This window comes from Neolamprologus brichardi, chromosome 15, assembly GCF_056152115.1.
Source record: "Neolamprologus brichardi isolate AB-2024 chromosome 15, ASM5615211v1, whole genome shotgun sequence".
NCBI lineage: Eukaryota > Metazoa > Chordata > Actinopteri > Cichliformes > Cichlidae > Neolamprologus > Neolamprologus brichardi.
The window spans coordinates 11,860,729-11,883,718 of record NC_142118.1 but is presented as its reverse complement, the minus strand read 5'-3'; the positions used below and the strand labels follow the sequence as shown (position 1 = coordinate 11,883,718).

The following is a 22,990-nucleotide window of genomic DNA, read 5'->3' as shown; positions in this document are numbered from 1 at the left end:
ACGACACAGCTTTTGCGTTGCCTTGCTCTCTAATGACGTCCTCTCCTTCCTGCAGTGAGGTGTCCGTGCCTGGTGGAGTGCTGCTGGAGAATGAGACCTTGTCTCCTCTGGAGCAGTTGAGACAGAGATGGGAAAACCTAAATAATGATCAGAACACAAAGCTGCAGCTCTCCTTGAACTCCCTGGAGCAAGACCAGCTTAGCCCGGTATACATGCCAGAAACTGTGCATTTTTATTTTATGCATTAAATGGTTTTAAAAATCTTTAAATAAATGTGCTTACTAGAAGCTAGAAGTTTGTGTTCGTACTGTTTCTTCCACTGATGAAATTTCACACTTTTGTTGTTATGCATGCTGCCAGCGTGACCTTGAGCTTTCTCATATTTCGTTCTTTGTGTGCAGGTCCTCCACCGGTCCCGTCTGTCCAGTCCCAGCGTGGTGTTCAGAGGTGAGGCTACCAGCCAGGACTCTTGCTCTCCTAGAGCTTCGTTTGAGGCCTGCAGCCAGACTTTAGAAAGAATCACAGAGGAGGTGAAGCAAACATTTTCTCATGTTAATCTCTCTTTTGTGTTTCTCAAAATAAAAAGTGTTTTTAACCAGTAATACAAAACTATTTTTATTCATGCCTTTCAAAATATCAAGTGCATAATCTTTTTGCCCCTCACAGGCAGCGGGCAGTGAGAGTAAGCTTGCAGCATCTTTAGGGGGGGCAACAATCCAGCAGGACCTGTATGCTGCAGTATCAGCTGCCTCGTCCTGGTTAGATGCTGCTGAGAATCAGCTGCTCGCTGGTCCTGTGCTGCTCTCTGAGGACACAGAGACACAGCTCACACATTTGGAGGTAGGAGAAGACAAACAGCAATAAAAGATGTTAAATAGTCTGACATATAAATCGCAGCAGGAGGAAAAGTACTAGCTGTTCTCGAGCATTAACAAAAAGCTTTTGTCTTACTTGAGTTCAAGGTTTTAACATAAAATAATACTAACTGAGTTTGGCTCCCCTGTTTAGGGTTTGAATAAACAGCTAAAGGAGATGACCAGAGAAGTGAAAAATTGCAGAGATCTGCTGGGTGGTGGATTGGACAGGCTGTGTGGAGGTGAAGAGCGAGCTCTAATGGAAGACACGCTAGAGGGCCTGCAGGAGAGGATGGGCCTGCTGGACTCTGCATTGGAACAGCACTGTGACGCCATGAGGGACAGGCTGCAGGAACATTCAGCTTTCCAGGTGTTAAAGCTGAATAGTTTTACTGGAAACTTGGGTTGTGAAGCATCTTATTGATGTTACAACGTCATTGTTCTTATTCCCCGACTTTGTTTGCGTTATTTTTGCCAGAATGAACTGCGGTTGCTGTTCACAGCCCTGACTGAAAGCAAACACCAGTTGCTACATAAGATGGCCGGAACTGCAGACAGACCTGCATCCAAACAGATAGAGGTATGTATGCGCACCAGCAGAAAATACACAAGTATTAGATGCATATTTAAGATGCAGATTTAATATGCTAAAGGGAGTTTTTACAAACAGATTTTATAGTAAATATGTTGCATTTTCTACAGACATTATCAGAAGTGGAAGACAGCCTGAAGGAATTTGAGCAGAAAGTTACTGAGCTGAAGACGAAAGCAGAGGGACTCCAATCAGACTCGTCATCCAATCAGGAGCTACTCAAACTACAAGTAATACTTTCATTCTGTTACACTGTGATCATAATGCTCCAGCACTGTAACAGGGACTGTTTCACATATTCATTTGTCTTTTTAGGATGCATACGAGGAGTTGGTGCTTATGGTGGGCTCCAGACGGAGTAGTTTGAACCATGGTTTGTCTCTGAAGGCTCAGTATGAAGCTGCACTGCACGACCTTAATGACCTGGTGGACACTGCTCAGGACAAGATGGCTGCTGACCAAAAGATGACAGTGGCTTCAGTCATAGAGGTTCAGATGTTACTAGACAAACACAAAGTAAGGAGGGGGCTTTGATTTTTTAACTTTCTAATTGGTTTTAGTTATCTTTTCTACTGTACAATTGGATTTAAAATGTTGTTTTTTTCTTTTTAATACAGGAGTTTTTCCAGGGTCTGGAATGCCATATGATCCTCACCCAGACATTTTTCAGTAAAGTGTCTGGTTTGGTGTCTCAGAGGGAAAGTCAAACCCTGGAAGAGACCATGGCTTTAGCCCACAGTGTGCTCAAACAGGCCCACAGAAGAGGAGTGGAGCTGGAGGGGATTCTGGAGGTAGGGATAGTAATGAGCTATTGGTAAAAAGTAGCTGCAGTCTTATTCAGTTTAATCCCAAAGAGCAGTGGTTTGTGGTTTAGAAAATGAAAATAAATAGCATACGCTTTCCTTTCGCTCTCACAGTCATGGAGCAGACTCGTGGAAGACTATCAGGCTCTGTGCAGACAGCTGGAGGCGGTGGAGTGTAGCATCCCCACTGTGGGTCTGGTAGAGGAGACGGAAGAGAGGCTAACCGAAAGGATCAGCCTCTACCAGGTGAATGTCTTTGCACACTTTACAGAAAGCTGTAGTCAGATATGCTTTTTTAAATAAATTGATTATTTATCTGTTCCATCCTCTTTCTTAAAGCGACTTAAAGCCAGCCTGACTGAGCACCAGCCCCAACTCTATCAAGTACTAGAGGAGGGCAAGAAGCTTTTTCTGTCTGTTGGTTGCTCAGACTTGGAGAACCAGCTGACACAGCTGGGAGAGCACTGGCTCTCCTCCACCACTAAGGTCAACAAGGAGCTGCACCGCCTTGATTCAACACTGAAACACTGGACCAGGTAAGGGTCTGTGGTTACAGTCCTCTGTCTTGGTCTCTCAGCAACCCTGTTTGTGACACTTAGAGCCTGAATGATGTTGAAAGCATCCTCTAAGTCTGTGTGTTTGTAAATCTCAGGTACCAGAGTGAGTCAGCAGAGCTGAGCCACTGGCTGCAGTCGGCTCTGGACAGACTGGAGTTCTGGACGACCCAGTCGGTGACCGTTCCTCAGGAGCTGGAGACTGTCAGAGACCACCTCTGTGCCTTCCTGGTTAGTGGTGGTTTTATTAGGGCTGTCAACATTAACTCAGGTCCTCCATCCTGACAGCAGTCAAACTGTTTAATACCAACACCCTGTTTAAAAATACATGCATATACATTATTACTCCCACTGTAATTTATGTACATATAAAAAAAAAGATCTGTGCATTTTACTGTAAATAGTGACCATTTTTACATACTATAGTGTTTGGGGTTTTTTGTACACTATTTGTCTTATTTTTATTTTTCTAATGTATCTCTATTTTACTTTTTCTTCCCATCCCTTGTGCTGCTGTAAAAAGAATAATTAATAATGCTTATGTCTACATCAGCAGCAAAAATGTGTCACACACCTATTAATGACGTAAAGTTAACAAATGTAAGTGTGAAATCCAACTCCTGTTTTTCTCTTTCTTGTAGGAGTTTTCCAAAGAGGTGGACGCTAAGTCGTCTTTGCGCTCGTCAGTGCTGAGTACAGGTAACCAGCTTCTGAGACTAAAAAGGGTGGACACGGCTGGCCTGAGGACAGCGCTGGGCCAAGTCGACACTCAGTGGGCTGAGCTGCTGACTCGTATCCCTGTAGTACAAGAGAAGCTCCACCAGGTTTGAGAAAAGCAGCTGTTACAAAGTCAATATTTATCATAACTTTTTGGACATCTCTAACTTCTTTTCTTCTTTCTCCTTTCCTCAGCTGCAGATGGAGAAGTTAGCATCACGGCATGCCATCACAGAGCTGATGAGCTGGATCTCGCTCATGGAGAACATCATAGAGGAAGATCAGGACAGGATCATGGCAGCTGTGGGCTCAGCGGTGGTACAGGACTACTTGCAGAAGTATAAGGTACAAAGATTTTCATGCCACCGGTCCTTGGATTGATATTTTTGCTCCCCATCATCTGTCTCATGATGCGTCTTCTTAATTTCACAGGGCTTTCGTATAGATCTGACGTGTAAGCAGCTGACTGTGGACTTTGTAAACCAGTCAGTGCTGCAGATCAGCAGTCAGGATGTGGAGGGAAAGCGCAGTGACAAAACAGACTTTGCTGAGAAGCTAGGGGCTATGAACAGAAGATGGCAGATACTGCAGGGGCTCATTGCGGAAAAGGTAGCCCTCAGAGTGTACTTAAAAGCTGCTCTTCACCATTTTTGAGTCACTTAACCATTCCACAATGTTCTGTATTTTAGATTCAGCTTTTAGAAGGACTTGTGGAAGGTTGGTTGGAGCATGAAAATGGAGTTCAGGCACTGAAAACCTGGCTCACAGTACAGGAGGAGAAATTGAAGAAGAGACAGAGGATAGAGGATGTAGCATCGGTGCAGAGTGCACTCAAAGACTGTCAGGTAGGACCACACTCACACAAAAATCTGTTTGTTTTTTTGTTTTTGTTCTTTAAATAATGAGCTTAAAATAAAGTTGTTTTCACAGGAGTTGGAAGAATTAGTGAAGGAAAAAGAGAAGGATCTAGAGAAAGCAGAGGAACGAGGAAATGCTCTCATCCAGGATAAGAAAGGAGCAGCTTGCTGTGTTGTAAAGGAAACTCTTAAAGGACTAAACCAGTCCTGGGCTCATTTGGACCACATGGTGAGCTTCTCACATCTCTGATGTCACTTTTAGATGGTTTCTGAATTTTCCCACACTTACGTATTTCATCTCCCACTTTTCCTATCAGATAAGTCAGATGAAAGTGAGCCTGCGGTCGGTGCTGGAGCAGTGGACATTGTACCGGCGAGCTTCAGAGGAGATAAATGGCTACCTGATGGAGGGGCGTTATTCTGTGTCCAGGCTACGTCTCCTTAATGGGTCTCTGGAGGCCGTGCAGCAGCAGGTGGAGAGTCTAGAGGTGAGAATTGCAGAAAATAACCCGCACGCTGTTATTTGTGGCTAGTTTTTATTCATTGTTGGTACCTGTGCCATTTAGAGCCTTCAGGAGGAGATGGATAAACAGGAAAGTAGTTTGAGGAAGTTTGGCTCCATAACTCACCAGCTGCTAACGGAGTGCCACCCGTCGGTGGCGGAAACGCTCAACAAAGCTCTCCGGGACGTCAACATCAGGTAACAAACAACTCATCTCTGAGTGACTTCAGTCTTAAATATCAACTATACCCTCAGTTGATTTCAGAATATAACACTTTTTAAAATGTTCTCCCTCAGGTGGAATCTTCTGCTAGAGCAGATCTCAGAGCAGCTAAGGACCAGTAAGTCCTTGCTCGGACTGTGGCAGCGCTACAGGTCACTGTACAGCCAGTGCGTGACTGCAGTTCACAAACAGGAAGAACGTGCTGATCGACTTCTGAGGAGCGCCACTGACAGGGAGATAACTGAAGAAGAAAGCAGTGCCTGGATTAAGGACTGCAACGTAAGCAGAGATGAGACACTGGAGCACGACATGTTAAACATTCTCTTCTGTAGTTATCGTCCAATGCCTGAGCTTAGCATTAGGTTATTACTGCATCCACATATTCTGTGGCTTAGAATATATCAGAGGATTCCTCCTGCTATCCCTCAATCTCCTTTCTGAGGAATTTGGGAATAAGCTCCTAAACTGCTTGTCAGCTCACTGTGATGGCTCACAAAGCTTCTATCCGCACTGCAGAATACCACCCTGTCCTTTTGTCCGCTTGAATGTAGATTCATGACACAACTAACAAAAGCCTTTTCAAGGGAGACTGCAAAGGGAAAGACAGGCCCCTGATTTACACTACAGGGGTCCCCCCCGGTGTCATGCTGGGTTTGTAGGACCGTACTGGGGCATGTCTAGAGACACAGTCTTAATACTGTAAGCCGACTGTTTTTATTTTTTACTGCGGATCACTGATGCAAACCACTGCCAGACAAAGTTAAGAATTCAGAGCTGCTTACACTCTGTTTAAGAGTTTCTTCACTTTTATTGCTCACTCAAACTTGTTGTAGTCAGTAGCAAATAATACTTTAGTTTCCAAAAATTTCAATCCTTCCAAATAACACAAATAAAAACCCAACACATTTTGGGAAATTACCAGTTTTGGTTATAAATTCTTGTATGTCTGATGTGTGTGCGCAGGCTTTCAGTGATTCCTAGCTTCTTTCTCTCTCTTCCTGAAAATATTATTGCAGGATTGCCTTTGTGACCAAGACGCGGTGCAGCAGTCCCTCCAGCAGCTGCAAGCACTGGGGGAACAACTGAGGAGCCAAGTCGACTCCTCCTCAGCGGCATCCCTTCAGTCCGACCATTTGTCGCTCACGCATCGCCTAGCAGCACTAGAGCACGCCCTGCACAGGCAACAGGATGTATTGCAGGTAGGGTTGTGGGAACTAGAAGAAAAAAGACACCTTAAAGAAAGGTATGCGATTGGTAATCCACTGAGTTTGTATTTACACGGTATCACCTGTCTGTCTCTAGTCCGGATCTGTGACGTGTGGGGTTTTCAGAGAGCAGCTAGACAAACTGATCTGCATGGCTGAGGAGGCTGAGGAAGTGTTGAAGGAGTCGGACCCAGTGGGTTCACCCGACCTTAATGTGGTCCAGACGCGTATAGAAAAACTCAAGGTATTAAGAATGGTCCACATTAGAAGATTTGTTTTTAATGTGTTATTTAGCATTATATTTTTATGTGTCGCGTGTCCTCTAACTTACATAATACTTTTCCAGGGTCACCTGTTGAAGCTGAGCAGTCTATCTCCAGACTTGGAACGTGTTAACGAGATGGTGTACAGAATACCAGTCAGTGACAGAGACATTAAACGGCTTCAAAGTCTCAACAGAGCCTGGGCCACTCACTCTGCTCACCTCACCGAGAGGTTCAGGTACCAAAAATCCCCCTTTGGTTGCCTCAGGAAGGGACTCCAATGTAAACCTCTGCCAAATCAAACTACCCGCTGTGGGGGATCCTTTTTTATACAGTACAACTTCAGTGGGAAACCCCTAACATGGCTGACCTCATCAGTGTCTTACTGAAAGCATTTTGGCATTTGTCTTTTTAGGTTCATGCTTCTTTGATATGAACTCTGATACATACAAAATATTTGCCACTGGGCATAAAATACAAGGGGTCAGAAATTCATTCTTACAGCATGGCAGACGGAGTGCTAGAGTGTTTTTTCTCAAGTTATTGCATTCTGGGCATTCTGAGACATGTGACATGTGCATGCTGTTTAAAGTGGTCTGTAAATGTAGAACCAACATGATGAGTTTGCTCTCAAAAGTGACCAGAGCGAGCATTTAGACATGACGCCAACCAGTTCAAAGTCATATTATCGAAAGGAATGCATGTTTGAAGGGGACCTAACAAACATGGGCGAAGTCTTTTTATTCAGACTGTTGACCTTGAGATGTTTATACTGTCTGACTTCACAGTTAGCCATTTATTAAGTGTTTATTTAAGTCTTTAAATAGTGACTTAGTCATTATTAAATAACTGGCTGACCTGGAAAACATCTGAAATCCATAATAATGTTGATTCATGGAACAAAAGGTCCCAAAAGTCATAAACTTTTAATAAAGAAGCTGATAAAAAGGAAAAGATGCTACACTGACACTGATAGAGATGTGTCCTTCACTTATGCTAGATTATAACCTGCCATTTCATAAAAAATCAATAGAAAACTGTAAAAGTTTGATGAATTTAATAGTAGAAACATGCAAAGTTGTGACTACACAGTGCTATAGTGATCTTCTTTGTGGTGATGTAAATGTCTCTAATGAGGGCTCTATTCGTCTCCAGTAAACTGCAGTCGGTGTTGCTCCAGCAGCAGAGTTTCCTTGAGAAGTGTGAGGCCTGGATGGATTTCCTGACTCAGACTGAGAAGAAGCTAGGTGCCGAGATCTCAGGCAACTACCAGAGTCTGCTGGAGCAACAGAGAGACCATGAGGTCAGTGGTTGTCTGTATATATCAGCTTATTTGTGTGACATTAAAGGATTGCTGCTATGCTGTTTAGCGTTTTCTTTGATTGCGTGCAGTGTTTTATTGATTCATATGTGTGCATGTGCAGTTGTTCCAGGCAGAAATGTTCAGCAGACAGCAGATTCTTTACTCCATCATAAGTGACGGGCATCGTTTGTTGGACCAAGGACAAGTTGATAAGAGGTAAAAGCACGCAGACAATTGCTAAATCTCTTTAAGAGTTTCAGGGAAATTAAGGCCAGAGGGATGCTAACACGCTTTTCTTTCTCTTGCCATGCTAACAGTTACGACTTCAGTGTGAAATTGGCTTTGCTGAGCAATCAGTGGCAAGGTGTGGTGAGGCGGGCACAACAGCGGCGAGGCATCATCGATAGTCTGGTTCGGCAGTGGCAGAACTACCGGGAGATGGCAGAGAAGCTGCTCCGATGGCTACAGGAAGTGACCCGTGATCCAGATGTGCATCAGCCAGGAGAACCAGTGGCTCTGCAGCAGGCCAGAAACCTGCTAGGTCAGATACAGGTAAGCTTCAGCAAGACATTTATAGCCTTATTACTTAAATCTTCTCTTTTGCTTTTTATACTAACTTTGTACTGATATTTTAAAATTTTCTGTTGAAATCTGTAAAAAAAAAAAAAAGACTGTAAAAACAAACTTTATAGCCATCCCGAGCCTTTCACTCTTCAAACTGCAAAGCTTAATTGAGCACTAAATTAACCTAAAAACATCAAAATCCTGATCTGATAACAAAACTCTGCCTCATGTCTGCTCCTTCAGCTGAGGGAGCGAGTGCTTCAGCGGCAGCAAGGAGGCTACATCCTCACCGTAGAGGCCGGCAGGAGTCTGCTGCTGTCAGCGGACGCCAAGGCGGAGTCCACACTGCAGACTGAGCTGATGGAGATTCAGGAGAGGTGGAGGCATGCCCACCATCGCCTGGACCAGCAGAGGAGGCAGCTGCAGGGCTTACTGAAGGTCAGACGCCAGCTTCGAGAATAACTAATCTTCATAAAGTATACTTTTCTTTTCCCGCTCTCGTGATTGCTAGCACCATCTGGTTCGTGTTTTCCTGAGTGTTATTGTTACAGTGATTTTACAGCAGTAAGTTTTTTACAATGTCAAGTCTTTCTTGTACGTAGGCTAAGCCATGTTTCCCACATACTGCAGTGTAGAAAGGTGCTGTGAAGGGTGCTGAAGGGCATTGGCCCGTCTGAGCCTTTATTGAGCATGCCCAGTTGTACATATAGGACAGTGGAGCCAGGTTGTCACATTAATTATGCAGCGTTGCACCTTAAGGCCTGAAAAGAGGCGAAGTGCAGAGATGGAGCACTCTTCTGTCCTTATATAAATAGCTGAGCCTCTCTGCTCACACACTCAAGCACCACAAAATGGCACCAAGATTTTTTTTAAAAAGTGCCAGCCCAGGGCAAACACAGACACACACATACAGGCACGCACACAGACTGCAGATACTGCAGTGAGCTGTAATGATTTGAACCCAGCGAGGTGGATTTTAGAGGCTGTGATAGTGCCCTGTTTAAAACGGGACTAAGTGACGCAGTTTAAAGACACACCCGGGGTTTTGGCTCTTTCATTGAAGGTCTTCGTCATACTCTTTCCCCTGTGATCTGTGTTGTCTTCCCTGGTTTGCTGTTAATCAGCTGCTGTAGCATTTCTAGTCTTGTTTTGGCTCTTCTCTTACTATGACTCTTGCTTCAGGTATGCTGGCTTTCTCCACTGCTTACCAAATACTGTAATGTTTTTTCATAAACTGGACTGCTGTCTAGTCTCTAAAAATAGCTGTAATCCACGTCCTCTGGAGCAGAACCTCCCTGTTTTTTGTTAGAGAGCTGTTTATGCTGTATCACTCTTTCTCGAGCTGCTACTTGAGAGCTTCAGAGCTAAGTGGGCCATTTGTAAGTGATGTGGTCTGACTTCAGCCTTGTGATGTGTGTCCTTGTTAGTCTGTAATTGTGTATTCTGCATTTTACTGCTTGTGATGCCATTGCTATGGCTGCAAGAAGAACACACAGCATCTTCCCTGTAAATGGGAAGGTGTGCAGTCGGTGTGTGTGTGTTATGTGTGTGTGTGTGTCGGGGGGGTGTTTTCTGCTCTAATTCTTACTGTGCGTGTGCTTGCATAGAACTGGGAGCGATGTGAGAAGGGCATAGATGTGTCTTTGGAGAAGCTGAGGGCCTTCAAGAGAAAGCTGTCTGTGCCTCTGCCTGACCACCATGAGGAGCTGCACTCAGAGCAAATCAGATGCAAGGTGAGGAGAATATGATACTTTCTCTCTTTCTCGCACACACATACACACTCTTTTAAATATTCTTCATTTTTCTGTTTTAGCTTAATGCTTTACTGAAAGTGTTGATATGTAGATCCTCTCCACTCTCCATCCTACTGGCTGTTTCTCATCAGTCACATCCCCCCTCTCTCTCTCTGTCTAAACATTTACACATCAACAAACTCAGGCATGTCCTCTCGTTACCTCTTTAATCTATCTGCGGGGATAAACGGACAAACAGACGGAGCGGGAACAAAAAAAAGAAAAAAGAAAGAAAAAAAAGCCCTTTTCTATCAGTCTGCTGTCTGATTGCGTGACCTTGTGTGCGGTAGTCAGGGTAGCTTTATTTTCCTTGTCATTTCCGAAACTTTTTTTTGTTTTGTTTTGTTGTTTTTTTAAGTGACCCTTTATTAATTTAAAGACTTTTTTAATTTGACCCAGGCCCTACCGTTCTTTTTTTTTTTTTTCTTTTTTTCTTTTACTTCATCTCCACCCAATAGTGTATGCAGTCATGTTTCATGCATCACACATCCTCGGCTGCTCCTCGGGGGAGGAGGGGGAGGAGGAGGAGGACCGTGTGAGTAGCTGCACATTGAATCAGCTGAGGAGAAAGGGGGTGGGGAAAGAGAACGAGAGAGAGAGAGAGGGTGCGTGCGCATGAGACAGAGAGAGAGCATCCCTGTGTGTGCGTGTGTGTGTGTGTGTGTGTGTGCGTGCTTCCTTTTTGTGTGTGTGAGTTGCGTAATGGAGACATGCTCTGGGTCTGCAAATGATTACAGCACAGCAAAACCGTCACAATGACGGAGGAGGAGATGCAAGGTTGGATATCTCTGTTACCTTATCTGCTATTAGCCATGAGTGTAGCTGTTTTTTGCATTGAATATGATGTGCTGCTGTTATTTTAGGGATTTACAGAAAAACAACGTCGAATCATAGCATTTGGCACCGCGCCTTCCTCTAATATTCATTGTCACTTTGCTGTTTTGCATTTTCTTAGTGTTTCGGGGGATGCAGGTGCTGCAGCTCAGCTTCAGCAGACATGCTCTGTGGTTTTTCCTGCTTTAACCAACTCTGGCTGTGCTCATCATGAGGGAATAAATCCCTCTCGACAGGCTCGCTCCTGTCTTTGCATTCGAACGTGGGGACTGCTTGCCTTGCTTCTTTTTTCCTACTTAATTTCTCGTTGTCATGGATGCAGGAGCTGGAGAGCAGCGTGGAGGGCTGGACCGATGACCTTACTTCCTTATTCCTGCTGAGAGACTCTTTGGAGGGCGTGGTGAGTGCTGATGACATCACAGTTCTACAAGAACGCCTCCAGCTGCTACAGCGCCAGTGGGAGGAGGTCTGCCACCAGGTACATCCACTCAAACACACACATTGTTGTGTCTGCCATTTTTTTGTGTCTTCTCTTTTAAGGACTTTGCTCCAGTCTGGTTTCTGTTTTTAAAACCCTATTAATTTCTATTTAATTCATCTTCCACCAGTTATATTCTTTCTCTTGATATGCTCACTTTTGATACTGCTTTTGTCACATATTCTCACTCTCACCCCTTCTCTTGTCCCTGTCTCCACCCGTGTCCCCTCAGCTTTCCCTGCGCAGGCAGCAGGTGAGCGAGAAGTTGAATGAGTGGGCCGTGTTCAATGAGAAGAATAAGGAACTATGTGAGTGGCTCACACAGATGGAGAGCAAAGTCTCTCAGAATGGGGACATCAGTATCGATGAGATGATTGAAAAGCTGCGCAAGGTAATTTCAAAACAGTCTAATGCACTTGTAAAGAAACTACTAAAGAGTATGCTTTGATACAGAAGTATCGAGTACAGACAAATGAAAGAGTTGAGTCTGGCTTGTTTTGAAGTCTGAAAATGGCCCGTCTTGACTTACTAAAATACAGCTAAACTATAGCACTGAACCGCTGAGTTAACCTCATGTGTGTTTGCACACCAGGACTACCAGGAGGAGATCAGTGTCGCTCAGGAGAACAAGCAGCAGCTGCAGGTTATGGGTGAGCGTCTGGCCAGAGCTAGCCAAGACAGCAAGGCGACGGAAATCCAGCACAAACTCAACAAAGTCAGCGAGCGCTGGCAACACCTGCTGGATCTCATTGCAGCCAGGTGGGTGTACGAGACTTGTAGGAAGGGTCCATGTCCAAACCAAAAAGTTAAAGTAGTAAATGTTTCCCAAGCTGTCTTAAAGTTCGAACAGTTTTCAGTGTCAGGACAATACCAGGACATTATGTTGAATTAAATGTGTTTTTAATGGTGATAAGAAGCAGGCCGGATTTACTAAATGGGGCAAACTAGCATGTGAGTACAGTGAGTACAGTTACAAATGTTAGTAAATCAGTTTGCATGATTTATATGTTCTCCTTCCTATATTTTTCCCCTAAAGAAAGGAAGTCCTAAAAATACATGCAACAGGATCAGTTCCCATTGCTTTCACTCAAGCTTGTCATGTGTTTTTGTGTAAATACCAAAAGTACAGTTTTTACGCCAAAACCCAGTTTAATGCTGTGGTAAATCTGGCCCCTAGTGGGAACAAGGAGGTACTAGTTGAACTGGAGCCTGTGGGGAATTAATTTTCCCACCGTGCTGCTGAGGAATTTCCTTACCAGCATCAGTGGGGCATTCATTTAGTGAAGCTGAGAGAGAGGTCACATTCCTCATCACTCCTCCACTATGTTTTAGTGCTGATATGAAAGGTACTAAAAAATGCACGCTGAAACTAGAACTGTAAGCAACGTAGGATTAGTGAATTGAAAGTGACCTAGCCCAAACTTTGCCTCTAGCTGCCCCAGTCTGCTGTCTTCCGGCAGTTCCCCTCTGGGACTGTACTGGGGGAGGGAGGAAAAGGAGAACTCTTTCTAACCTCACACAAACAGCTGCAGACTCTTTGTTTCTTATATCCTTCCTTTGCTAAAACAAAACACGAAGAGTGACCTTGTTCCTCTCACAGACTGAGCAGAATGTGTTGTAAGTTAACATTTTCATAGTCTTTGGATTTTGTCTTTTCAGTGGAAGCCATGTTTTATTACTATTGTCCATCGAGCTGCGTGTACATGCGCAAAGTTTACAGTCCTTACTGCTGTTCACACTCCCTCTGTGTGTCTGATATTCCAGCACAGTCCAGCTCTGCAGCACATGCCTCTGACTATAAGTCTCTTTTTAGAAACAGCAGCACTTGTCACTCCACTCGCACTTGAGCACACACACACATATCTGTTGGAGCTTCTCTTTTTTTAACCTTGGAGAGCAACAGTTGATAAGTCACAGTTGTGCCACCCTGCCACTACCTGCTGGCCCTCCCACTCTGTGCACACAGAGTTGAGAGAAAGTCCCATGTGCTGCTCAGAGACGAAACAGAGCGTTCGGACTGACACTTCCTAAGGTTAAGATTGTCTTTAGGAATCCCGCACCCCCATGGTTTTGGATTTGGGTACGGATAATATGGAAGGATGCGCGAGCGAAGAGGATTTGCTGGATTGCGACTGCGATGTCAGCAGGCAGGATGACCTTAAGAATTTATATTACAATTTATATTTTATATATATATATTTTTTCAAAAGTGTTGTTTTCTCTTGTAAGTCATATGCATTATGTTGCATTTTTAACATACTCCTGCTACCGTTTGTAGAACTGCATATAAATAAAATTTTAATTAGGTCATTAGTGCCTAATATAGAGGTTTTTGTTGCCCCAAGTATTTTAGCTTCATGAGTGCACATCTGGTTTAATTTGTGCTAATAATATTTTTTAAGTCTTAGCTAGTTGGTATTTTTCAGGAGGAGGCTAAAAACAAAAAGACAGTTGTGTGTTGGTGTTCATGTGAGAGCATCATCATTTGTTGGCTCACATCTTATCTGGCCCGAACAGACGCAGTGAAGCTGTGCAAACACGTACAAAAAGCAAGTTAAACAAATGTTTACCTATTTGAATTATTTGCAGTCTGTCATTGATGAGGATTACTTGTAAAGCTCTTCACTTTATTTCCCTGTGATGTAAAAAGTCAAGCTGTTTTATCCTACAGTATTTCAAGTGTGACAGTAGATTTAGGAAGTGGAGATGTGGTGTGCAACTGATATCATGCAGCACCCCATGCAAAGCAAAATCCAGCTGCAGGTTGCATACCCCAGTGCAGCCAGTCGTGTAATAATGGACTTTATATGAGGTGGAGGAGACTTGCTAAATGCATCTATTTTTAGAACATTATGGGCCTCGGTATGTTTATGCAACAAAGAGCGGCCGCAGCTTTCGTTCTTACTGCGTCCGTGTGGTGACATACAGACAGGGTTGCATTGCTTTGCAGGGCGAGGTGCTGAATGTTGCACTTGCTGAACAAAACTTGTAGTTGGATGCCACCTAATATACAGCACTAGATTGCAGGGGTCAGTGTTCGAAAATGTCTGGAACTTACAGATCCAAAATGGTCCCCAGCTGTCATATGGGCTTCGAATCTGCTCACATGTGAAATAACACTCGATTTAGTCTATTAGGTTAAGGTTGGTTAGTTCCTTCTTTAAAGCCTGCTTGTGTAATTTACCACCATATCCCTTTATATTCTGTTTTTTAAATTATTTATATTATATGCTGTCACCCACCTGAGCAAACCGTAAGATTTCTCTTATTTACAGTTTACAGTTGTAACAGTACTGACGCTGACTTCTTCTCTGACTTTGTTCCAGGGTGAAGAAGCTGAGGGAAACCCTGGTGGCGGTACAGCAGTTGGATAAAAACATGAGCAGCCTTCGGTCATGGCTCGCTCACATTGAGACCGAGCTGTCCAAGCCCATCGTCTACGACACCTGTGATGACCAGGAGATTCAGAGGAAGCTCAACCAACAGCAGGTGGGAACCAGACACACACGCGTAACTTTTACTAGGCTAATTTACTGATGTGTTCACGGGCCTTTTAGGTAATAAAAAAACAGAATAAAGAAAACAAGTGCTCATCCTTTGTTTGAATTTACAGAACTTGGCCAGCATGTGGTAGGCATTGGTCTTACAAACCTACAGTGCAATGCTAAGATGTATAAGCACCTTTGCAAACACATAGAAGCAGATCTGTATGATGTGTGTCTTTTTCTGCAAAGACTTAATTATAGCAGGACCTTATGACTCAAAGCAAGTTGGTGGAAAATGACACAGAAGCACATGAGGAAATCAAAGCATGACTCTAGCTGTTTGTTTACGTTCAGTGCTCCGTAGGTGTCAATAGACTTCCTCCTGCCAAGACGCTTCTCTAAATCTGGTCTGGATTCTGGGACCCCACTAACCCCATTCCTCTTCCAGAGACGTACTTATCTTACACATGGATTTACTGTAGTTCGCCAGGAGGGCTGATTCTTATCTGAATGAATTTATGGTGCCAGAGGAGCTTGCTTTCTCTCAGAAAACTTTATGAGATGGGTCCTGAAAATCAAGTTATTATTCTGAATGTTCTCCAGGAGCTGCAAAGGGACATAGAGAAACACAGCACAGGCGTGGCGTCGGTGTTGAACCTGTGCGAAGTCCTGCTGCACGACTGCGATGCCTGCTCGACTGAGACGGAGTGCGACTCCATCCAGCAGGCCACCAGAGGGCTGGACCGACGCTGGAGGAACATCTGCGCCATGTCCATGGAGAGGAGGCTCAAGTCAGTGCATCCTCAGTAAATTCTGCCTAATTTGCAACAAGATTCTGCACTGGTGTTGAAATTCAAACAAACCCTCAATCAGCTTCAGAATCATGACAATTTGCTACCACCTCTGATACAAGTAATACAGTGACATATATTGATTTCAGAACATTTAGTGAGCTCGTTCAACCGCCCTCATACTGTAACTTGTTTCTCTGCAGGATTGAAGAAACTTGGAGGTTGTGGCAGAAGTTCCTGGATGATTACGGCAGGTTTGAGGATTGGCTCAAGACCTCAGAAAAAACAGCAGCCCTGCCTAATTCCTCTGGAGTTCTCTATACCGTCGCTAAAGAGGAGCTCAAGAAGTTTGAGGTTTGCATATTTAAGATTTATTCCCACAACAAAGAGTAAAGGTCAGCCTCGGCTGCACAAGTTGCATGTGTTTATACAGTTAAAATACAGTGATAAATGTGAGAAGATCGAGACAGAAGAAAGAAGAGTGTCACATTGCAGAAACTCGTTTGCTCTGGTCTGCTCAGCTGCTGCTGTCTGTCACTGTGCACGTGCACATTCCTGCTAGCTGACTCGCCTGAGCCTTCGCCAACTGTCCTACTTGTGGCTGAACAGAGAGTTCATCTTAGTAGAATTGTAAAATTTTAGGATTTTAATTAGGATTTGAAATGTAAGAACCTAATTAGACATAATTTCACATTTTTTAAGGATTTTGATTCAAAGTTTATTTTTGAATCAAATCTTTAGCCGACTGCAGCAACTTTCGCTTTTCAGAGTTATTTTTGATATATCATCTGAACTTAAACCATATATAACCATTATAACCATCTGTAATCTTTGTGTATTTGTGTAGTGTAATATATATCCCTTTTCCTCTGGACTTATGTGTGTTGCAGGCTTTCCAGCGTCAGGTGCAGGAGTGCCTGACCCAGCTAGAGCTCATCAACAAGCAGTATCGTCGTCTGGCCCGGGAAAACCGCACAGACTCCTCCTGCCGTCTCAGGGAAATGGTGCACGATGGGAACAGGCGATGGGACAACCTGCAGAAGAGGGTGGCTGCAGTCATACGCAGGCTAAAGGTAGCTTTCTTTGAGGACTGTGAGGTTTTTGAAATCACCCTTGCCATTGAGCTTATTTCTTTTCTTTCTCTGGGCACTGGCTTTATTGAAAACAAATATCCAAAATCTGAAATCATAAAGCATGGCTGTTTGTCTGTCACAGCACTTCATCAGCCAGAGGGAGGAGTTTGAGACTGCACGTGACAGCATCCTGGTGTGGCTGACTGAGATGGACCTACAGCTCACCAACATAGAGCACTTCTCCGAGTGTGACGTACAGGCCAAAATCAAACAGCTCAGGGTAAGACGATTTTTTGAGTGCATGGCAGCATACTATTGTCTTTTCTCTCTTGTTTGATGAAATCACAGTACTTGAGAACTGCTTTTGACATGTCTAGTTAATTTTGGGTAAATTTAAAAAAACAACAACATGTTTCTCAACAGGCATTTCAGCAGGAGATCTACCTGAACACGGGGAAGATCGAGCTGGTGTTCAGGCAGGGTGATGCTCTGATTGAGAAGAGTGAACCTCTGGATGCAGCTGTCATCGAGGAGGAGCTGGAGGAGCTGCAAAGATACTGTCAGGAGGTCTTCGGACGAGTGGACAGATACTACAAGAAACTCACGCGACTGCCTGTAAGTAAAAATAAGTAAGCTAGCCTGCCGAATTTCTGAATATCATCTAACGACAATATTTCGGAGCAGGTGAAGAATTTTCTACCCCACATGCAGAAAGCTTTCAGGGCAGATTTGAGGGTACACGGCAAACAGTCTGAATGAAAGTGCAAGCAGATGTGTTTTTATGAAGCAAATTCTGATTAATGTGAAAAACATGTCCTATTGAAATGTCAGAAATGAAGCATGAACTCTCATTGCAGTGGCAACTTCCTTTGTTTTTAGTTTTCTTGTATTTACAAGTTGCACTTCTGCTTGTTTCCAGGACCTGAAGATGTTAAAATAAACACATCTTCACACTCCTGACATGGTGTAAACATGCCGGACAAAGACACTGAGCATGATTGTTAGGATGTCAACATTTCAATACACATGCTCACCTACCTAGTCCTTAGAAACTGCACTCTGTCATGTTTTAGTTTGAAATTGCAACATTAACTATATCTCTCGTCTCGCCTGTCTCACTCAGCTTGCAGACGACGAGCTCGACGGTTCAGACAGAGAGCTGGACATGGAGGATGGAGGAGACCTCTCTGAAATGCAGTGGAGCGACTCCTCTTTGCCCCGGACATCAGCGCGTCCAGCCTCGGGCACCGTGGCTCTCGTCCGGGCCGACCGCTCAGGCAGAGACACCCCGGCCAGCGTGGACTCCATCCCGTTAGAGTGGGACCACGACTACGATCTGAGCAGAGACTTGGAGAGCCCCTCAGGACGAGGCAATGGGGAAAGAAGCCAAGGGCAAGAGGACGAGGATGAGTATATGAGGACGGCTGCCACAGCACTATCAGGTTGGTCTGATGGATGATTAGCTTGATTTAACATTTCCCAGAAATAAACAGTTTTGATGGACTTGCTTAAGTACATATATACACATATACACATAATAGGATAGGATAGGACTATAATAGGATAAATAGTTTAAAGTTTTGCAGTAACAGCATGGATGACATCACACATTTGCCCTGTCAGCAGAGGGGTGGATGTGAACAATTAATAAAGATTCAATTATGTCAATTAAATTCAGTGTAATAAAAATAAATAAATATCTAGAAAGTACCGTGTTTTTTTTATTTGTGACAGGGGAAACAAAGGCATTCTTAAATTAGTGCACAGCAGAGCAGCTTAACATGTGACATTTGTCTGCAGGCAAGAACACAACCTATAATATTTTTTATAAATAAGAAAAGCACAAAATGAGCTCACGTGTAAACACTTGTCATTGGAATCACTACAAATTCATTGTTAAATAGTTAAAGACTTCAATCAAAGACAGAGATCCCTCAGAGATCCCTCAGAGATCCCTCAGAGATCCCTCAGAGTCGTGTGTGCATTGTAAGTAGTGTCTGTTGTATGTCTCTTCCCAGATGTAGTTATCCCAGAGAGCCCAGAGGCCTATATAAAACTGACAGAGAAAACACTGAAATCATCCTCTGGTAGGAAACAGCACGCGTTAGAAGCGCATGCCGTCAACTAAATCACGCTTGTTTTTGTTTTTTAAACAGGCTGGATGTCCAACCATCTAGATAAATCTTTGTATAGCTGCATGCAGGCATGAGTTTTCACTCACTGAATAACCACCGCATTTTTAGTATTGTGCGTCCACATTTGTGTCACATCTAATATCATAAAACTGAGCTCTTGTTTGCGATGGCTTGCCGGTATGTTGCGTTTCAGACTAATGCATGCCATTTCAGCCCCATTCAACACCACAAGCATGCTAATAAAGATTTGTGTTATTGAAACTTTTGCTCCTCTGTTTATGTAGATCTGCTTGTGCTTTTTGTGCAGGTGAGCCAGGCCAGCTGGAGGCCAGTCTCAGGCAGCTGGACCAGGCTTTGGACGCAGGGCGGTATCACCTCCAGCAGAGAGAAGCCACTGCCAACCGGGTCAGCCCCGATGTGGACTCCACTTACATGGGCTACGTGAGTCTTCCTCATGTTTGTTTGATGTCTTAAAGCAACATAAATGATGAATAGCAGCAGTAGTAGCTTCTTTCAGCTGCTCCCTTGTTTAAAGGGGGTCACAGCAGCAGATGGGTGTGCAGACTTTTGCACTGACACAAAGCCTCCCAGGGATTTGTGTTCCCTTCTGCTCTCAAAGCAGGGATCTTCTGCACATTAGGGAAATAGTTTAACCACTAGACTGACACAAACAATGAATGGTAAAAACTATAACATTGTCATATGAAGGTTTAGATCATACATTTGGATCTTAATGATAGATTAAATGCCCTAAAAAACCCAACTAAAGTCCAGTAGTGATGTAATAGTTAATCATGATCAGTGTTACTTTAGAATGGATTGCATCTTGCTACATGCAGGATTTTTATCCCTAATTCTCTTCTTATTCTTAAACAAAGGTTTTTAAAGCGTGATGAAAATGCAGTAAATGCCATGTGGCTCATGTTCTCCTCACAGATGCGTCTGATGGGAGAGTGTCGCAGCAGCATAGACGCAGTGAAGAGAGCAGAAGGAGAGCTGACCGAAGATGAGGATGAGATGCCGGGACTCACCAACCCTACCAACACAGACACACAGAGCGCCGGTCAGTAAACACACACACAAACACACACATACACACTGCATATACTGTGTGGGCTGTGGTTACATCATTTGTTTTCCCTCCAGGTGTGATTGAGCGCTGGGAGCTGATCGAGGCTCAGTCTCTAAGTGAGAAGCACAAACACAAACAGAACCTGCAGCAGTGGCAGCAGCTGATCTCAGATCTGCAGACCTTGAGGGCTTGGCTCGGTCACTCGGAGGCTGAACTCAGCCAACTGCGAGGCCTCGATCTCAGCACTGACATACACACCATCCAGCAGAGAATCAAGAAGCTCAAGGTGGGTGCATGCAGAGTGCAGCGTTGCAGAAAGTCCAACAAATCTGCGGTTATTTAGTCACCTGTCAAACTTCCAGTGCAGTGTGCTGACATTTTCCTCCTTCCCCAAGCACTCACTAGTTTTCAATTACTAGAAAGCAGCATGTCACTATGCTATAAATACATCTTTCTCAGCTTCCTCTCTCTGATGCCTGGCTCATTGCTCCAGCACTCTATAATTAATCACCTCTTTTCCATACAGGAGCTGCAGAAGGGGATGGATGCTCACAAGTCAGAGGTCCTGTCCATCAACCTGAGCAGTGCTGACTTCCTCCAATCAGAGCCCGACTCTGAGGAGGCGTGGGAACTGAGGGACAGGCTGAAGGAGATGAATTTGCGCTGGGACCGGCTCGGCGCCTCATTGGAGGACTGGAGGGAGGAGCTGCAGAGGGCACTGATGCAGTGCCAGGTATTAAAAGCACACACTAACTTTGGCAGCCCACTTTTAAGCTCCACAAATTTACAGCAGTAAAAATATCTGGTGCCGGGTTAGCTCAGTGGTTGATCAGGCAGCCATGTGTCTTAGAGCCAACTGCAGGAGCCTAGGTTCAATTCTGACCCGCTGCCTGTTCTGCCAATCTCTTTTCACCTGGATGCCTATCGCTTCTTCAATGACCTATCCAACAAATGCAAGACTCCCCCCCCCACACACACACACACAAAAGTCTTTGAATAGAGGTCTGTACAGTGAATGTATGACACACATATATTAAATATATTAAAAAATATATAAATAAAATACCAGTTATCTTGTTATTGAAAAGTCTTATATCCTCCTTTTGCGAAACTGGGCATGAGAGACGGCCTTAACAAAAACAACTGATAAGACACCCTGTTTATATTTGTCAGGAGTTCCATGAGATGAGTCACGGTCTGCTGCTATGGTTGGAGAACATTGACCGCAGGAGGAACGAGGTGGTTCCCATCCCCCAAAAAGCAAATCGCGAAACGTTACGAGCTCATCATAAAACACTTATGGTATGTCTCTCTTAAAACCGCCTCTGTGTGTAGTAGACTAACCTGGTGTGAGTTTCATACAACTGTTTTACCTTTTTATACTGATCAGTGTTACTTCACAAAGTGGGCACATGTGACTCCATGTCTTGGTCAATTTGTTCAGACTTGTAGCACCTTTCGTGCAGATGCCCCCAAATTTTTTATATAACAGTCAGAGGAGACAGAAAACTAGAAGTTGTCTGATTTATTTAGAAATAACAAGCTGAGGAGGCACAATAGGTCTTAATTTCTTCCTAATGTGTGGGTGACTCCTCTGTCTGCTTTATTGTTCTGTAGCAAATCAAGTGCGAGCTGCTGGACTCGCAGCAGAAGGTGTCGTCCCTTCAGGAGCTGTCAGCTCAGCTGCTGGTCAACATTAAACCTCAGACTCTGGCCCAGACCTCAGAGCGGACCCAGGCTCAGGGCAATGAGTGTCTGGAGGCCCAGGAGAAGGTTCACGTGATCTGGAACAGGCTAAGGCTGCTCCAGAGGGAGGTCAACTCAGATCTGGAGGGGCTGGAGAGGAGACTGGGGGCCATGGATGCAGAGCAGGTCAGATATATATTATTGCAAATATGCCTTGTACTTGTGACATTTGGAATGACAATAAAGTTGAATTCTATTCTATTCTATGATACTGAGTGCTCATTAGTTCTTTAGTGGCATTAGTTTGTTTTAGATCTGAACATCAGAGCGAATGTTGTTGTTTTGGTGTTTTCAGGATTGCTCGCCGTTGCCTGTTAGCAGATCTGCAGCACCTGGTTTAGATGTGACCAGCCAGACCCGCAAACGATTGGTAATGTCTCTCTTCATAATGTCCAGAAGGGAGAGGGCTGAGCTCACATTACCTTCCACTTGTCTTTTTAGTTTTTTTTGCTCTGCTAACATGTTTGTGGAAGAAAATGTAGTTGACCCCTCCCACCTCCCCTTTTTTGAGATGTTTTTGCTGCCCCACATCATAATGATCTGCAAAAAAACTCACAAGAAAACCTGGCTTTTCGTTTCTGTAATTTTTAATTTACGTGTAAATACCTGAATATTGACTTTTATTGTAAATGACAGCTAAAACATTTAATCGTGTGAGGGTTTTTTTGGGCTTGACCTTTCTGGATTTAGTTTTGAGAAGCCAGATTTCTTGGTTCTAAAAGTCAATCACCGTCATTGATTACGCTGCTGCTCTTTGGTTATTGATGATGATTTCTCTAGCAATGTTATGGCTCTCTTTATGTTGTTTTTATTCTCATCTGAGGCTTTGTCTTTATTTGCCTTTGACTGAAACATTGTTTTCTTTCTTTTACCCCTCCCTGCTCATTATCTGGTTCAGCCCCGAGGCAAAAGTAGTCAGGCCCACCCAGGACACCCTGAGAGCAGCCCGCGCCACAGGTACCTCTCTCCTGGACTCTAGAAACTTGGGATGATGGTGGAACCAAACCTTTCCAACAAGCATGATTTTTATTAACTCAGTTAGGCACAATCACCTCGTCAAAGATTTGGCAGATTTATCATATTATTTCGATTGCAGCGTTTGTGATCCGCTGCTTTGAGGTTTAAACCCGGCGTTCCATGATCTTC

At 44.0% G+C, this 22,990-nt stretch overlaps 1 protein-coding gene across 2 annotated transcripts in view; it reads left to right on the top strand.

The window, feature by feature from the left end:
* The window catches only part of syne1a (spectrin repeat containing, nuclear envelope 1a), a 126,902-nt gene that overhangs the window by 100,928 nt on the left and 2,984 nt on the right, over window positions 1-22,990 (top strand). For both annotated transcript variants that reach the window (XM_087852137.1, XM_087852136.1), the window contains 46 exons: window positions 56-206; window positions 402-530; window positions 667-840; window positions 1,009-1,224; window positions 1,333-1,434; window positions 1,557-1,676; window positions 1,762-1,962; window positions 2,064-2,237; window positions 2,364-2,495; window positions 2,589-2,785; window positions 2,902-3,034; window positions 3,445-3,627; window positions 3,716-3,865; window positions 3,953-4,129; window positions 4,210-4,365; window positions 4,451-4,606; window positions 4,695-4,865; window positions 4,944-5,077; window positions 5,177-5,381; window positions 6,119-6,301; window positions 6,405-6,551; window positions 6,654-6,808; window positions 7,726-7,873; window positions 7,995-8,089; window positions 8,191-8,425; window positions 8,681-8,875; window positions 10,045-10,170; window positions 11,387-11,542; window positions 11,775-11,933; window positions 12,135-12,301; window positions 14,869-15,031; window positions 15,631-15,818; window positions 16,022-16,172; window positions 16,709-16,891; window positions 17,034-17,171; window positions 17,315-17,506; window positions 18,015-18,333; window positions 18,910-18,978; window positions 19,334-19,467; window positions 19,963-20,089; window positions 20,173-20,384; window positions 20,625-20,831; window positions 21,272-21,400; window positions 21,716-21,970; window positions 22,140-22,214; window positions 22,743-22,801. In XM_087852137.1, the coding sequence (XP_087708263.1) occupies window positions 56-206; window positions 402-530; window positions 667-840; window positions 1,009-1,224; window positions 1,333-1,434; window positions 1,557-1,676; window positions 1,762-1,962; window positions 2,064-2,237; window positions 2,364-2,495; window positions 2,589-2,785; window positions 2,902-3,034; window positions 3,445-3,627; window positions 3,716-3,865; window positions 3,953-4,129; window positions 4,210-4,365; window positions 4,451-4,606; window positions 4,695-4,865; window positions 4,944-5,077; window positions 5,177-5,381; window positions 6,119-6,301; window positions 6,405-6,551; window positions 6,654-6,808; window positions 7,726-7,873; window positions 7,995-8,089; window positions 8,191-8,425; window positions 8,681-8,875; window positions 10,045-10,170; window positions 11,387-11,542; window positions 11,775-11,933; window positions 12,135-12,301; window positions 14,869-15,031; window positions 15,631-15,818; window positions 16,022-16,172; window positions 16,709-16,891; window positions 17,034-17,171; window positions 17,315-17,506; window positions 18,015-18,333; window positions 18,910-18,978; window positions 19,334-19,467; window positions 19,963-20,089; window positions 20,173-20,384; window positions 20,625-20,831; window positions 21,272-21,400; window positions 21,716-21,970; window positions 22,140-22,214; window positions 22,743-22,801 (7,428 nt within the window). The remainder of the gene's footprint in view (window positions 1-55; window positions 207-401; window positions 531-666; window positions 841-1,008; window positions 1,225-1,332; window positions 1,435-1,556; window positions 1,677-1,761; window positions 1,963-2,063; window positions 2,238-2,363; window positions 2,496-2,588; window positions 2,786-2,901; window positions 3,035-3,444; window positions 3,628-3,715; window positions 3,866-3,952; window positions 4,130-4,209; window positions 4,366-4,450; window positions 4,607-4,694; window positions 4,866-4,943; window positions 5,078-5,176; window positions 5,382-6,118; window positions 6,302-6,404; window positions 6,552-6,653; window positions 6,809-7,725; window positions 7,874-7,994; window positions 8,090-8,190; window positions 8,426-8,680; window positions 8,876-10,044; window positions 10,171-11,386; window positions 11,543-11,774; window positions 11,934-12,134; window positions 12,302-14,868; window positions 15,032-15,630; window positions 15,819-16,021; window positions 16,173-16,708; window positions 16,892-17,033; window positions 17,172-17,314; window positions 17,507-18,014; window positions 18,334-18,909; window positions 18,979-19,333; window positions 19,468-19,962; window positions 20,090-20,172; window positions 20,385-20,624; window positions 20,832-21,271; window positions 21,401-21,715; window positions 21,971-22,139; window positions 22,215-22,742; window positions 22,802-22,990) is intronic.